This window comes from Eurosta solidaginis, chromosome 5 (assembly GCF_040869045.1).
Source record: "Eurosta solidaginis isolate ZX-2024a chromosome 5, ASM4086904v1, whole genome shotgun sequence".
In the NCBI taxonomy this organism is placed as follows: Eukaryota; Metazoa; Arthropoda; class Insecta; order Diptera; family Tephritidae; genus Eurosta; species Eurosta solidaginis.
The window spans coordinates 47,463,975-47,482,011 of record NC_090323.1 but is presented as its reverse complement, the minus strand read 5'-3'; the positions used below and the strand labels follow the sequence as shown (position 1 = coordinate 47,482,011).

Genomic DNA, 18,037 nt, shown 5'->3' with positions numbered 1-18,037 from the left:
TTGGGACATATGTAGGTGAACGCCTAGGTTATTTATTGTGAATTTATTATAGATTAGGAAATGTGTAAACGTGGTCTTACGTAATATCTTCGTAAATTATAAAGATACAATGCAAACAATTTTAAAGGCACTATCTCGGAAGGACGATTAAAAATACTTATTAAACAAGTGGGCGCGGCAACGCCTGGTAATGCAGCGCAAATATTTTAGAAAAGCTTCGCCACGTCCTAGGGATATCTCGAGCAGCGTTAAAACTTAAGTGATGAAATTTGGTATGCGTCTTCCTGCTTAAAAGAAAAAACAGTCCTGAAAAATCACCTTAAGTCGGGCCTTAAAAAGTACTCCGTTCTTATACATATTTACATGTATATTTTCGCTATGCGTGTTTTTTTATTTTATACATATATTGGGTGTGGTTTTAAACCGAGTTTCCAGACTTTTTTTTGGGGGGAGAGGGATTCTACTTCCACCTTTTGTTACGGTAAAAATTTTGTTGAGACATCTGAAAAGAAAGACTGTAAACATTTCAGCTTTTAATTTTAATGTGAATCGCATACAATCTGAGGTTTAGCTTTAACCTCCAATAACTAGTAAACCAGTCAAGTTAGAAAAAAAACTGTTCGGACCTGCTTTGACCCTTCAATTTCCTATAAGAATATCTAAAGCTAGAGAGTTTTGGTACCCTTTTTATAAAAACTTGAAAAAAGCTAAAGCTGCGCTTAGGCACCTCTCAGTATTTAAACTAAAAGTTGAAATTTGCACAGGCTATCTTTTTAAATGTCCTGAACAATATTTTCCCTATACCAAAGAGATACACGCCACGCCGATTTTTTTAATTTGTTATGCAGATCGAGTCAGCTCTACCCAAGATGTAAGTGTGACAGGTTTAAATAGAAAAGCTCTTTTTGCTGCTGAAATATCGAAGAATTTTATTTATAGGAAACTAGGGAGCTTTGCCCCTTTCTCGCTTCACTCGCCAACCCCCATCCCATCTTCCGATAGCTTGGCTATCTCCAGTGGGGCCCTTTGCTTTCCTTTCCTTTCTTTTCCTCTCTTTTCCTCTCCTTTCCTTTACCCACTTCTTTCTATAAATTAAAAAAAAAACAGTACATACTATAGAAAGATCCTACCACTGAAATAAAATATTCCCGGAAGGAAATAAACTTTTTTATGTAATAGAAGGATATTTGATACAAAACAAGCAAGGAAGGCTAAGTTCGGGTGTAACCGAACATTACATACTCAGCTGCCAAAATTACAGCTTGCAAAACTTTTAAATTACCTTCTTTTAAAAGTGGGCGGTGCCACGCCCACTGTCCAAAATTTTACTAATTTTCTATTCTGCGTCATAAGGTCAACGCACCTACCAAGTTTCATCGCTTTATCCGTCTTTGGTAATGAATTATCGCACTTTTTCGGTTTTTCGAAATTTTCGATATTGAAAAAGTGGGCGTGGTTATAGTCCGATTTTATTCATTTTAAATAGCGATCTGAGATGAGTGCCCAGGAACTTACACACCAAATTTCATTAAGATACCTCAAAATTTACTCAAGTTATCGTGTTTACGGACAGACGTACTAACAGACGGACGGACATGGCTAATTGAATTTCTTTTTTCGCCCAGATCATTTAGATGTATAGAAGTCTATATCTATCTCGATTAGCTTATGCTGTTACGGGGCACAGTGGAACGAAATTGAAAATTTGGGACTTAGGACTTTAAATGTACATTTTCGTATTCTGTGATCTTTTTCCATAATTTATTGTTATATAACATTTTTTCGTAAAACCTAATTTCAAAAAGTTGACACTTTTAGTAACCGGGTTTCATATCGACATACTCTAACGAGCATATGTGTACGGGTCGTGGCGGGTCGATTTAAAAATCGCTCATTGCTCTGTGAAAATCGTATTCGAGGGATCAAAATAAGAAACTTTGCCGAAGGAACCATACCTCTAAAACGAATTCTGATGTCCCCCCTTTGGGTCGAACTTTTGGGTAGGGGAAATTTCAATTCTACCTGCTGTGTCTTGTGGTGGCTTAAAATAACAACACAAGCAATTTTACGACATGCAAATGCATCACAGTGATGCCTTGGTTTTAAAAGGGGGTTGTAAAAACGCTAATTTCTAATATTTTTTTTTTAATTTCTTTTCTATTACTAAGTGAAATTCATTTTTTCATTTACATATGTTCTGACTAAATAAATTTCTAAAGAGAAATATAAACTCCAAAAAGAAAAAACATAAGCATTTCAAAGTGGGATTTTTCAAAATTTGCCTCTACGACCCGGGACATCAGAATTCGTTTTAGAGGTATAGCTCCTTCGGCAAAGTTTCTTATTTTGATCCCTAGAATATGATTTTCACAGAGCAATGGGCGATTTTTTTGCCTCCCCACAAATCGACCCGGCCTTGTGTACATCTAGGTATTTTTTCCAATTTCCAGCAATTTTGGCTTCACTAAAATCATGTTTACTATTCAGCCTGATTTATTGGTAGACGTGGTAAAGCAAGGGCACGGTACAACGAATGATGTAAATACCGCTAGACGATTTTTCGTTGACATTAAAACTACCGCCTCTATAACATTGCATAGTATATAATCCTAACTATATAAATAAATTAATGAAGTTTTGAGGAAATGTGAGGAAAATGAGTTAATGGTAAAAATGTGATTTTTCCCATACATAAAATTTTTTTTATTTGCTGTAACTTTTTTGTTTAAGACTTTATGAAAAAATACTCATATATAAAAACGTCTTGTAATGAGACTTAAAATCGATCCCCATCAAAGTTTTTGCGTTATTAACTAATATTTTTTTCATTTCCCCAAGTCCACTGAAAGCCAAATCCAGCCCACTGTGCGGGGTACCGTTATGCGAACAAAATTAATATATTCTGTGAGCTCTGCTAGGCTGAGTATAAAAAGGGGACGTGATTGTTTTCCAATTGCAACCCCTATTTTTTGGGAACATTACTCTTTGTCCAAAGAAGCAGTATACCAAACTTCATTACAATACATACCTTCATTTAAATGAAAGTTATTACAAAGGTGCATGTGAGAATGCCTAACAGGACGGGTAGGCGGATGAATGGATGCAAAATTCAAACTTAATTTTTTATTTCGGTCATCGTATAGGAACTTAACATTCAAAGTGCCCGCGTAAAATCGTCAGCCTATAAGAATGATTTTCTGAGTCATTGGAAACGAAACTAGGTTTCGGACAAGATGAATCCTACTTGAGATTTTATTAAATTAATTTTGGAAAAGAGACCTAAAGCAGCGATGATATAATTTTATGATACCTGCCCTGATATGTGGCGAGGAGATATGGATGTTTCTAGTATTCGAAGAAGAGGCTAGTATTATGGAGACATTTTCTTTTGGACCAACGTGTCTAATAATGAAATGAACGCGAAAGATGCCTTTTAATAATTCATATAAATACACTTATTCAAGTGCTAGCTAGAGAGAATAATAATGTGACGAATATGAGCATCACGAAGCTGATACTAAGTAAATAAAGATACAACAATAATAAAGCAAGCTGCCACTCTAAACAAATCAATCATCATTTACACACATACATACAAGGCAACGAATAGATACAAACACATGTAATCATCAGCCGAAGTAGTACTCACATATACACACGCATATGGCTACAAACTACAAATATACATGTATATGGCTGGTAACCAAGCATGAAATTCGCGAAATTACTAGACCTTAGGAGAAATGGGTCAACGAGGAAACTGATGGTATAAAAGCAGCGCAAGCTGAGGCATGACTGATCAGTTTTGATTTAAACACGCTATTAGTTGTGACTAGGGCTGTGAACTGCATTCGGATTTTTCAACTATCCGGATAAACCGGATATTCGAATAACCGGATAGCTAAGCAAAAAATCCGGCTATCCGAATTCATAAATGGAAAATCCGGATATCCGCTGTTCGGATATCCGGATACGTAAACGGAAAATCCGCATATCCGTATGTCCGGATACTGGAATATAAAAGTTGAATATCTGCATATCAGAATTGAACGAAGCAAACATCGAAAAATTATTCACAGAATATGTTTGTAGATTATTAAATTAACGTCAAAAATTAAAAGCTACAATCTTACAAACAAGTGAAAATAATAACAGTGCCATTTGTTTATATTGTGAAAAAACGCTGCAAAACAAATGATCGACATCAAGTCTTTGGAGCCACTATCGAGTTTTCCATCTTCAAGAGAATGGTATGGACGCAAATGCTGTCCGTGGTTTGAGCCCTGACAACCAGTCATCCATGCAGTGCACATACACTTCAACTGAGTGTTAATTTAGAAATGAAGCTACCGGAATGTCGTGGGGTCATCTAAAAGGTTTCAAACTGGTGATGAGTTTCAATCATTCGAGTAAACGTACATATGCTCTCGAGGAACATTTAATAAAACTGAAAAGACAGTTAAAAAACTAATACAAAGTTGTCCAACTAGATGGAATTCAGTTCTTTTTATGTTGGAAAGAGTTAAAAAAGAGCTTAGATCTTCTATTCTTACAGTAATTGCAGATCGTTCAATTTTCAACAACAAGGCCGCTCAAAATATCGCAATTTCGGGCAGTGACTGGGATGCAGTTAATGTTCTAATAGATTTACTCACCGCTTTCGAAATTGCGACAAATGCGCTTAGCAGTGACAGCGAGATTACAATTTCTAAAGTGAAACCCATCATTCATAAAATTATTAATAAGCATCTGAAATATAAAAACACTGATACTAAAATCACAAAATATTCAAAGAAAAAGTAGCTGCAGACTTGAGAAGACATTTTTTTTTCAATACATTGAGGATCCATCTCTGGAAAATATCGTTATTGCACATATGGCGAGTTGTCTTGATCCGAGGTTCAAACAGTTGAAGCACGTTGAGACCGATGCTTTTCGTAACAAAATTATACAGAATATTGGAGTTATTTATTCGATGGTTCAGCGATACGAACGTTATCAGAAGGTTGCAAATAAGCGGAATTTCCCTAAATTCGTTACAATAATAATTAGCCATCATCCCGTCGCAAAGATACTGAGTCAGATAAATAATTTTGCATGTAAATGCAACAACAACGATGTGAGCCCGATAAATCCAGATAGAAAAGTCTGGTTCAATTTGTGAGTTTTGTCTTTAGTTTGGCAACGATGCCTTTAATAAACCTACTTTTCCAAAAATAGATGTGGCTGCTTGACCTTTAGCCGTGTGAGTAAAATAAGACACAGCGGCGACATCTGCCTATCGCAACGCATGTGTACAAAAATATCACGACCTCTGCTTCTCAAGTCTCCCAATGATCCAGAGCATTCCCGTTAGAATTGAGCGTGATACAGAGCTAGAAAGCTCACTGGATGATGGCTATTTTCTGCAGTGAGACCATATGCGTGGCGGCTGCCGTGGTGTCATGGTAGCGTGCTCCGCCACGGATTCAAGCCCGGGGCAGAGAAACATCAGTAATTTATAACCAAGTTTTTTCAATGAGAAACATTTTTTTCCAAGCGTACATGACACAAATTGGAAGAGAAGCTTCGCCTGAATTTTCTTCCGAGGTATATCGCGCCTTGCATTTCCTTTTTTTTATGAACACATACAATCACCCTTGGAATCTCAAACAGATATTTTTCAACAACCAGCGAAAAATTCAACAAAAATATTTGTAGCTGCAACATGTTTTTTTTGTTTGTGAACACTTTGAATTTAAAATTTGCTTAAATTTGCTGATTCTCGCGCTATACGTCCAACAAAACAACAATGTAGACACTCTTCGTGCCCCTTTTTTTTTTTAGACGATTTTTAAACGGTTTTATTTAGCTTGACTCTGTGTAGCGGCCAACCGTTGTTTACGAATTTTGTAATTAAAATTTAAGTAACTTCCCGATAAGCTACAAGCTTGAAACTTGGAATATAGTTCAGAACACGATGGCAATGCAATACTAAGAAAAAAACTCCGATAGGTGGCGTATGGATCAAAATATTCCAAAAAATCGTATATGTGGTCCGATTTGGTTCATATTTGGAACACATAATACATACATGAATAGAAAACGACCTGTGAAAAAAATCGCCGCTGGGTGGCGCAAGGATCGAGGTATTCAAAAAAATTGCATTTGTGCTCAGATTTGGCTCATATTTGGAACACATAATACAAACATGAATAGAAAGCGACTTATGAAAAAAATCGCAGCCAGGTGGCGCAAGGATCAAGGTATTCAAAAAACCGTATTTGTGCTCAGATTTGGCTCATATTTGGAACACATAACACATACATACATGAATAGAAAGCGACCTATGATGCCCGATTTGGCTCATACTTGAAACATACAGTCCGGTAGAAGTGACATCAAAATACTTTGGAGTTAGAGGAGGGACAAGCATACGTGGCGCATAGTCGAGTAAAGTCTTTGGAAGGATTGTGTATTGAGGACTTAGATTGTAACAAATTGTCAGGAAAGAGTCTTTGTAATAATGAGTCACTAAATGAACTAAATAGAATGAGAAATAATAGGCAATTAAATAAAGACTAAAAACTTGAGAATAAAATAATTAAAAAAAAATGTTTAGTTAAACGGTTTCATTGAAAACAATAATTACATTAAGTAATAATAATACTAAAAGCTAGAAAATAATTAGGTAGGTCCTAGGTACTAGTCATCACACTCCTCATCAATCTAGGGCGTTGATCAGACAATTAAATAAAAGCGTTCGACGCTAGCGAGTGGGTCTACTTGCAGAACGGCGAGTTAAATTTTTTACTCAGAGTTAACCTGCCATGAGGAGTTATATGTTTTTTTGACAAATTTTTTAAATTAACTGAGCTAAAAAAATAACCTGCCGTTCTGCAAGCGGGCTTAAGTGTTTTACTACCGAGTCAGTCAATATAAAAAAAGTTATGAACATAAGACTATTTTTGCATCTTATAGCAAAACAAACGGAACCCGATATTTGACACAAGGAGGAGGCTTTTGATCCAGTTTGCGATAAACTTAACATTTATCAATTTTGCAATATACGTTTTTGTTTTACATTATAAATAAACAACTATATAATTTTCTATAAAGATTTAATATCTTAACTCCTATCTTGCAGTACTGTATAACGGATGGCGCTGGCAATTTTCGGCGTCCTACAGTTGAGGACATCAAAAAACATCGAATCGTTGTAGTCACATTAAGTATCTCAATGGAGTTGGCTAATCTCGGTCTACCCAAGGGTTATTTCACACACATCTTTCTCGACGAAGCTGCACAGGCTATGGAATGTGAAGCAATTATGCCACTTGCATTGGCTAATGATAGTACACGCATCGTCCTAGCTGGTGATCATATGCAAATGAGCCCTGAGTTATTTTCCGCCTTTGCAAAGGAACGCAAATTACATATATCACTGCTGGAACGTCTTTACGATCATTATCCCTCGAACTTTCCCTGTAAAATATTACTTTGTGAAAACTATCGCGCACATGAAGCGATTATAAAATTTACATCCGAATTGTTTTACGAGCAAAAATTGATTGCTTCTGGCAAACAGCCACGTCATGAACGCTTCTATCCGCTTACCTTTTTCACGACGCGCGGTGAAGATGTACAAGATAAGAATTCTACAGCATTTTATAATAACGCCGAAGTGTACGAGGTGGTGGAACGTGTATCCGAACTGCGACGTAAATGGCCAATTTCTTGGGGTAAAGTTAACGATGCCAGCATCGGTATAATGACACCATACGCTGACCAAGTATTTCGTATACGTTCGGAGTTACGCAAACGTCGTATGGGCGGAATTTCGGTGGAGCGAGTGCTCAATGTACAAGGTAAACAATTTCGTGCTGTGTTTCTGTCGACTGTGCGCACGCGTGCAACTTGCTTGCCGCAAATGATGAACGCCATGCTGGGACCCGGTGGAATGATGCAACATGGTATGGGTGCGCCTGGAGGTGCACCAGGCGAAGATGCCGATTTTGGTTTTTTAAGTAACTCCAAATTGCTAAATACAGCGATTACGCGCGCACAGAGTTTAGTAGCTGTGGTTGGTGACCCAGTGGCGCTTTGTTCAATCGGACGCTGTCGCAAGGTATGGGAACGCTTCATTGAAATATGTGACGAAAATAAATCGTTGTTTGGCATCACTTGGTCATACTTGCGTTCACAATTGGATGGTGTGGAACTTAAGCGCGGCTATGTGTTAAATCCGTTGGCACCAGAATTTATACCGCGCGCCATGCAACCAGAGGCGTATTTACGCGACCAAACAGCTATGTATTTAATGGGTGCAGCCGGTGGTAATGCAAACAATCATCACGGTGGACCTCACCCCGGCGTAGGACCGCATCATCCAGGTGGGCCATTACCGCCTCACGCCGCTGGAATGTTGGCGGCTGCTGCAACAGCTGGACAGCAAGGTGGTGCGCAAATGCAACATCATGCCGCCATGGCAGCCGCTGCCAATCATCAACAACAAATGCAAATGCAAATGTATGCCCAACATCCAGCAGCTGCAGCAGCTTACAATGCAGCAGCCGCAGCTGCAGCTATGATGAACCAAAGTATGGTTTCTGGAAAAGGCGGCGGCGGTGGACATCATTTTCCTGGTCCTACACATGGACCTAATCATATGAATATGCGAGCGTTAGGACCACATCCGCCAGGTGGACCACAACAACCGGGTCCAGGACCACCGCCAGGAGCAATGGGACAGCAGTATAATATGCGTGGTCCACCGCCGCCACCGTCGGCCGTACATTTAGGACAACCTCCACCACCGCCTGGTACTGGTGGTGCGCCATCACAATTCGCTGCGCAGTATATGCCATGGCAGCAAGCACAGCAACAACTACGTGGCCCACCGGGTGGTGGTAGTGGCGCTGGTGGCAATTATCCACCACCACCGGGCGCTCTGCAACAATCGCAAAATCCCAACGCAAACCTTTGGGGACCGCCACCGCAGTCGAACCCATGGAGCGCGCTGCCCAACAAACAACAACAAATGCCTCCACAACCACCAGCAAATAGTGTAGGGGGTGGCAGTGGTGGAGTGCGCCCACCTCTTGGTCCCCCGCCACCAAACGCGCAACAACAACAGCAAACGAGTGCCGGAATGCGTGGTGGCAGCGTTCCTTTACAACCCCCACCACCACCCAATGCACAACAACTACGAGCAAATTCAAATGATATGGGTAACTATATGCCAAAAAAGGGCTATGGACCACATACTGCACCAGTCGCCCCACAACAGCAACAACCGCCACCGCATGGCACATTTGGAGCGTATGTTGGAGGTAATGCGCCACCGCCGCCGCCTAATCAATTACAGCTAATGAATCAACGCAATTTAGGTGGCGGAATGCCCAACGGACCTATAAGCCCACTCGATCCGTACATGCAGCGCGCACCACAAAGTGGCACCGGCGGTCAAACGGGCGCGCCTCAATCTACAGCTAATTTCTTTGGCGGTGGCGTAAATAATATCTCAGCACTGAGTAAAGATAACAAGGAATTTCAGTTTCTCAATAATGTACATATGCCGCAACTGAATTTAGGAGTCAGCAGCGGAAGTGGAGGAGGCAGTGGGGGTGTTAATAATCTCTTCCCGCCGCCGGGCACATTGCAGCCGCCAGCACCACCAGGTAATAACAAACAACAATCGCCTTCAGCAGGTCGCTTCCCACAACCGCAGGAATATGCTGCGCTACTGCCACCCAATATGACCATCTACGATATGGCATTCGAATCCAAAGATTCACAGTATAAGTGGTGCCTGAAGTTGCTTGAAACACATGGGCAAGAAGCAGTTCACAAGTTCACCGAAGGTTTGGGACAAGTATTAAATATGCTGAATCAACAACAACAACAACAGCATGCTCAACAACAATTGAATGCACGTGGGCCACCTATGCAGCCACCTCCTCCACCGCCTCCCCATGTGAATGTTAATCAATTGCTGCCTCGAGATCTTATGCAACAATATATGCTACCTGCTTTAATGGGCACTAACGGCGCCGCTGGTGGTGGTGGTGGTGGTGGAGTAGGACCGCAAGCACAAATGCAACAGCAGCAGCAACAACAGCGCAATAATCTAATCGGTAGTGGCAATATACATCATTCTTATCCATTGAATCCATTGGCATCCGCTGCTTTAGGTAATCAACAAGGACCAACACAGCCCCCACCACCTTCCTTATTGCCACCGCCCACGGATGAAACGCCTCCGCTGGATGGCATAAATTTCAATCAGCAAATTGATTTGGCTTTCAATACGCTCTTAAATGGTGGTAACAATACGCAACCGATATTACGTAACCTCTTCAGCAATACAGGCAATCGCGGAGCTAATAGCAACAGTCTTATAAATGGCGGTGATTTTTTACTTGCATCCAGCACATCAACATCGTCTTTGGTTAGCACCACCTCATCGGCAACGGGTGGATTGGGTGCTCATCTCGATACATCACAGTCGCAACAACAAATGAAACTGTTCCCGGGTTTAGGTGGTGGCTCTGGTGATTTGGGTAGTGGCAATATTTTGGTCTCAGCTTTGCAGCAGCCATTGTTAAACAATATACAAAAGGGTCCGATGTTTGCGCCTATGCAACACCAGCAGCACCAACAACAACAGCATATGCACGGTCAAACGGCGCAACAGCAGCAACCATTGGGTGGTAATTTCTTAGGCGGAAGTGAGTAAACCTTTTTGATTAACATTTTATTATTTTATATTGATTTCAGTACGAATGAAAATTCAGTATTTTTACGTTTAATTAAGGGTTTTAACTTACATAAAAATGATATTGTATTTTTAATTTGGTCCACTTCAATATCTTTAAGCATACGAATACTCTGTAGACCCATTAACAAATGCATCGAGTAGATTTAGGTCAGTCCGTCTGTACTTTGAATGTATGTAAACATCTTATTTCCCGCTAAAGCACCGATATTTATTTTTAAAGGACCGAACAATGATTCCTTTATTTTTCTAAGTTAGGCACCAAAACATAGTTGTGGACATTCGAAGCTCCAAATTGCTATTCCATAAATTAAACTATAACAAAACAAACAAGTAAGGAAGTCTAAGTTCGGGTGAAACCGAACATTACATACCCAGCTGTACACTTGAAATGCTGTTCTTGTTTGTTTTGTGTGCTTAATAGTGTTACAAGGCTGTGCAATAATACATATCGTATGGTTCTATTCTGAACTAATTTTCGTTTAAAAGAAGTAAAAAGGATACAGAGGCTAACACCACCTTGAGCGGGTAATAATGCAGTTTTCCTTCAGATATGGGGATTTCCCTACTGTTTATTTTAAAATAAAGATATAACAGAACAATAAACATAAACACACAAGTGCCATTGTACTAAAAAGCGTTATTACAAAAAAAGGGCAGGGTTATTAACGAAACCACACCGTATGCCCTGAGTTCGCATCCCGGGCAAAGCAACATCAAAATTTTAGAAATAAGGTTTTTAAATTAGAAGAAAATTTGTCTAAGCGGGGTCGCCCCTCGGCAGTGTTTGGCAAGCGCTCCGGGTGTATTTCTGCCATGAAAAGCTCTCAGTGAAAACACATCTGCCTTGCAGATGCCGTTCGGAGTCGGCATAAAACATGTAGGTCCCGTCCGGCCAATTTGTAGGGAAAATCAAGAGGAGCACGACGCAAATTGGAAGAGAAGCTCGGCCTTAGATCTCTTCCGAGGTTATCGCGCCTTACATTTTTTTTTTTTATTTATTAACGAAATTGTCCAACCTTTACTTGAAATAGCTTATTACCTGCATCTACGCACTTTTATAAAATCGTGTATATAAAAGAAGGCGATTTAACCGATTTAGTCCATTTTTACTGAAAATATTTCCTGTTAAACACAAAGTTTTTCGTCGAGTTATGGCTCCAGAAACGTGGGGAAATGCATTGTAAGAAAGGGGCAGTGCCACGCCCATTTTTCAAGATTTGAATTTTTTCCCATTTCTTGTTATAATGGCACAAAATACGATTGGTACAAAACTATTTTTCGCTAAGATATAACTTATTATTTTTGCCTACGACCCTTTTTAAAGTCATTTATATGAAAGTGGGCGCGGTCCTTAACCAATCGTATCCATTTTTACTAGAAATATTTCCAGCTATAAGGAAAATATGTGTACCCAATTTTGTTACGATAAGTAAATTTTTCTTCGAGTTATGGCTCACGAAACATTGAAAGTTGCATAGACAAAAAAGGGGCGGTGCCACACCCATTTTAACAAATTTTAGTGTTCTGCAATTTAATGTTATAATTCAATTTAGAAAGTAAAATTCTATTGATACAAAGCTCTTTTTCGCTAAGATATAGCTTATTATTTTCGTCTACGACCCTTTTAAAAATCTTTTATATAAAAGTGGGCGTGGCCTTTAACCGATATCGTCCATTTTTTCTACAAATATTTCCTGCTATAAGGAAAATTTATGTACCCAATTTTATTACGATCCGTTAATTTTTCTTCGAGTTATGGATCCCGAAAGGTAGAAAATTGCGTAGTCATAAAATGGGCGGTGCCACGCCCATTTTTTTAAATTTGAAGTTTTTCCTATTTATTGTTATAACTCCACATGAGGAAATGAAATACCATTGATATAAAGCTTTTTTTTTTTGTTTTTCTTTTTTTGCCGAGTAATAATAACACTATGCGACAAAATCAACTTTTTTTCTGGGTATTGGACAAAACACATTTTTTCGTAGAGATTGAGGCTTAAGTAAACAAAGTACTATCTCCGTTTTTTGAACTTAGCCCCCAAAAAATAGATATCGGCTTACGAAGTTTGAAGTTCGAAATTCTACATTTCGAAATTTTATTTTATTTTTTTCTTAACGCGTTCAGCAAATTGAAAAAGCAAAGGTGAAAAGTCAGAAGTCAGAGTCTGACTGTATTCAGAAGTCAGAGTCTGACTTTTCACCTCGTATAACAGCTGTTATACTAAATTTCTCAAAAAAAGAATCCAGCCCAGAGTGGACCACGCCCTCATTTTTACTTTTTCAATTTCCTGAACGCGTTAACAAAAAAATTTAATTAAAATATCGAAATGTAGAATTTCGAACTTCAAACTTCGTAAGCCGATATCTATTTTTTGGAGGCTAAGTTCGAAAAACGGAGATAGTACTTTGTTTACTTAAGCCTCAATATCTACGAAAAAATGGGTTTTGTCCAATACCCAGAAAAAAAGTTGATTTTGTCGCATAGTGTTATTATTATGAATACGAAACAACAGGTTTGACTCACTTATTTACTTTGACTTCCCTTATTCATGATATTTGGCATATCTTTATTAACTTTTCAATGCAAACCCTGCAATTTTTGCTCCAAAAATATCATGAGTTTCAGGTCTAATTATAATAAGAATCAGGTAAAATAACAGTTGCAATAAATATTGAAAGTGCTATAACTTCTTTGTTTATTATTTTAGTAATATGGTTTCAAAGCAACATTTTCTTGAATTTTCAAGTACTTTCGTTTGGTAAGGAAAAAAACATACCTTAGGGAGTGTAAAATTTTGTTAGCTGACCTAATAATGTGAAAACGACTTCATAGCTTAAAGGGACATTAAACGGAAATGTGAAGCTTCTCAAGGCCAAAATAATGACATATCAATTTTAAAAATTGGACGTCAAATAACCAAGTTACAACGAAAAACCCGTTTCGGCTGTATTTCGAAGGATCAAAAAAATTTAAAAAAATGTCCGAAACCCTCTCAACATAATCTTCAAATTTAGGGGCGGACATTAGCAACTTTTTTTTTCGACCCAGTCTAATGTACATATGTATAAAATCTAGTGAAACTCTTGTCGAAAAAAAATTTTATGATTGAAATCAAGGTGGTTTTATCCCACCAGCTGATTGCTGCTTGCTAATTTCCAAGCAACGCCTTGGAACAACACAAGATGAATTCAGTACCAGGTGTTGTTATCCCAACAGCCGGTTGCTTCTTCTTGATTATTTTCCACACAGCGCCTTGTACTTTAATATGTCAGTTAATCGATTCAAAACAAAATTTCCTTTGATTTGACATTCTTCTGCACAGCGAATTGGTTTATGTCGTAAGTTTATTAAAGTATTCGTATAGTAAAGACCCAAACACATTCGACTTATGCGTCATTTTGGCGCTCGCGTCATTTTGAAATAACGCACATTAAAAGCTTCCCTGTCACAACGAACGCAAAAGAAAAACTCAAATTTAAATTTTTTGCCTTTGTGAAAAATAAAAAACAAAATTTTGTTTTAAAATGAATATAAAACAAGTAAGGACGGGACTGTCTTCGGCTGTGCCGAAGACTTCATACCTTTCATGAATGAGGCTGAAAAATAATCTTATCCCATTCGTAATCTCCAAATAATGCGCTGTATAAGATAAGAAATATATAGTGAACAGATGTACATACCTAAACGATTTTAAGATAAATATAAAAAAATGGCAAAAAACCCCCTTATCTGAACGATCGGTTGTATGGAATATATATTATATATAGCTCCGATCGAAATGATTTTTACAGGAAATCTTCTATGATATATTAGAATATATATCACCAAGTTTCACGTTTTATATTGGAAACTAAGGGAGAAATGGGCAAAAATCTTTCTATCTGAACGATCGATTGTACTATATACATATAGCTCCGATCAAAGAGATTTTTTCAAGAAATCTTCTATGATATATTAGAATAAATACCACCAAGTTTAACGTTTTTATATTGGCTAAAAATCTTTCTATCTGAACGATCGGTTGTATGGGATATATATTATATTTAGCTCCGATCGAAATGATTTTTTTATGAAATCTTCTATGATATATTAGAATAAATATCACCAAGTTTAACGTTTTTATATTGGAAATTAATGGAGAAATTGCCAAAAATCTTTCTATCTGAACGATCGGTTGTATGGGATATATGTATACTATATATTGCTCCGATCAAAGTGATTTTTTCAGAAAATATTCTATGATATATTAAAATATATATCACCGAGTTTCACGTTTATACTTTCTAAATTAAGGGAGAAATGGCCAAAAATCTTTCTATCTGAACGATCGGTTGTGTGGGATATAACTATATATAGCTCCGATCAAAGTGATTTTTTCAGGATATCTTCTATGATATATTAGAATGTATATCACCGAGTTTCACGTTTATACTTTCTAAATTAAGGGAGAAATGGCCAAAAATCTTTCTATCTGAACGATCGGTTGTATGGGATATAACTATATATAGCTCCGATCAAAGTGATTTTTACAGGATATCTTCTATGATATACTAGAATGTATATCACCGAGTTTCACGTTTATACTTTCTAAATTGCGGCAGGAATGACCAAAATCGTCTGATCTGAACGATCGGTTGTATGGGAGATATATGTTATAGTGGTCCGATCCTATCGGATCCGACAAATGTCTAATATAATACAAAACTACATCCTTGTGCCAAATAAAATAAATAAATGTAAGGCGCGATAACCTCCGAAGAGATCTAAGGCCGAGCTTCTCTTCCAATTTGCGTCGTGCTCCTCTTGATTTTTCCCTACAAATTGGCCGGACGGGACCTACATGTTTTATGCCGACTCCGAACGGCATCTGCAAGGCAGATGAGTTTTCACTGAGAGCTTTTCATGGCAGAAATACAATCGGAGCGCTTGCCAGACACTGCCGAGGGGCGACCCCGCTTAGAAAAATTTTCTTCTAATTGAAAAATCTTATTTCTAAAATTTTGATGTTGCTTTGCCCGGGAGTTGAACCCAGGGCATACGGTGTGATAGGCGGAGCACGCTACCATCACACCACGGTGGGTGCCAAATTTCATTGAGAAATATCAAAATTTTAGGGACTAGTTTGCGTTCAAACAGACAGACGGACGGACGGGCAGACGGACATGGCTATATCAACTCAGTTCGTCGCCCTGATCAATTCGGTATATTTAATGGTGAGTCTATCTTCTATATTTCTCAACTTTACAAACATCGGCCCAAAGTTAATATACCATTTGAACGCCTTTAGATTTTCGAAGATTTTTCACGAATAGCAAAACGTTTCAAGAACTAATTGACAATGATAACAAAACAAACGCTTTTGAATTCTTTTTGCGTAATGGTAACGTTGCCGTTGCAATGGCAATGGAGACGTGAGGGTTCAAAGTCAGCTGCTGACGCAACTTAAGCCCCAAAACGACGAAAAAGTCGAATATGTTTAGGCCTTAAGAGTGTTCACGATCATGTGCAAATGATTGGCTTATTTTCAAGCAAATCAAAATGATCGAATGCATTTTAATGCCATCGCATAGTGCATGTAGTGGATCTTGTCACTTGTATTGTAAAAACCCGTAACTTTCACTTTAAAACAAAAACAGATAGAAAACAACCTTCCCAAGGCAGACGGTTCTATAAACCGGTGCGACTCGGGAATATTCCTGACCAAGGGCTGTCATTTCAGTGTAACCCCATTTAATTTGTTGCGTCCCTCCCACAAATTGTTATCCTCCCAACAGATCCTTGCAACGGGACTGCGACATATTCTCCTACTCAGGAAAGATATCGAACCGAATCCAGGACCAGCACCAGAAATGGTTTTGCTGCGTGTGCCGGAAAATAATCTTTTTAGGGCGGTCACACTCTTGCCAGTGTGTCACGTAAGAGATGGTTACATTGCAATGGATGTTCTGGGCTATATTCCAAATCCCGTCGATCCCGTTATTTTTACAAATCTTTTGCTGCGGGGCCACAACAGCAATTGCGACAACAGCCTCCCTCAACCCAAGTGCAGTCACCCGACACTTTCCCCGAGAGTGGACGTCTTCACCGTTGCACTTCAGAATACTGCAGTTAAACTGTAATGGGATAATGGGAGTGACGACGTCTTCCCCGTTGCACTTCAGAATACTGCAGTTAAACTGTAATGGGATAACTGGGAAGTTCACGGAGATAGTCTATTTTATGAAGCGTCACTACATCCGCATTGCTGCGATCCAAACCTGCTTTGGGTACAACGTTCACAGAAAAGATCGCGAGAGCCGAAATAGAGGCGGACTCGCATTTATCACCACTTAGTGCAATATAATATATTTGATTCCGACATCGGTCGTAGGGACAGTGTTCTGGAACATCAAGGCATATCCGTCCGGTCAGTCGATGCAACTTTAGTAATAATCAACATATACATCCCTCCGCAGGACTTGTTAATTTTGTCAACTGGCAGCCGATGGTAACATTAGCATCCGACCGCCTACCCATACTCCCTTTGCTCGGGCGATCAGCCGAATTTATCATTACTGAAAAACTCACTTTCATAAGCTTCAAAAAAAGGAAAGCGGGAAGACTACAAAACATATACAAACAATCGAATTGCTGCCCTCCCAATTGATGCCCGTCAAGGGGAGCGTGGTAGCCGCAAGGCTATTGAATACGTGTTGGCTCCTTTTATTTCCGCTGGAAGAATCCGCCCGCATTTTCCAGCGGGGGCCGCAACTCAGCGAGAGAACTTAAGGAACATCAACCAACGCATCAGACAGCTTGTGGATAAAGACAAGCGGTCGAAATGGGAGGAGCACTTAAAGAATTGTAACCTCTCTGCCGGTGTGGGTAAGATATGGTCAACCGTAAAGTCCCAATCGAACCCGACTAAGCACAACGACAAAATATCCTATCAAAAGCTTTTGATACAGTCAACCACGGCACGTTACTGTAAGACTTGGAGGGGTCCTCCCTTCCTCCAAGTCTACAAAAGTCGACCGCAAATTATCTCTCGGCCGGTAAACAGTTCAGGAACGTAAAATCTAAACCCAAGGGGTAGCACAGGGTGCTGTCCTATCCCCGCTTTTGTTTAACTTCTACATATCGAAGACCTTCGCCACCAGCGTCGGCCCTTTATGGCAGGAATTGCCCATCGAACCAAGTTCTCAACTAAAAATACCCAGAACTCGCAGAAGAGGAACGCACTCTCCGTAGGGAGGCGCACAGCACTGGCTTAAGTCTTAGGAAGCTTCTAGTATTTG

At 39.1% G+C, this 18,037-nt stretch overlaps 1 protein-coding gene across 8 annotated transcripts in view; it reads left to right on the top strand.

Annotated features, from left to right (window-relative positions):
• Nucleotides 1-18,037, top strand: part of Helz (Helicase with zinc finger) — a 70,831-nt gene that overhangs the window by 28,459 nt on the left and 24,335 nt on the right. For all 8 annotated transcript variants that reach the window (XR_010954042.1, XR_010954043.1, XM_067792412.1 and 5 more), the window contains one exon: nt 7,127-10,709. Coding sequence is in view for 6 of the 8 variants with exons in the window: in XM_067792412.1 (XP_067648513.1) it covers nt 7,127-10,709 (3,583 nt within the window). In the remaining 2 variants the exon portion in view is untranslated. The remainder of the gene's footprint in view (nt 1-7,126; nt 10,710-18,037) is intronic.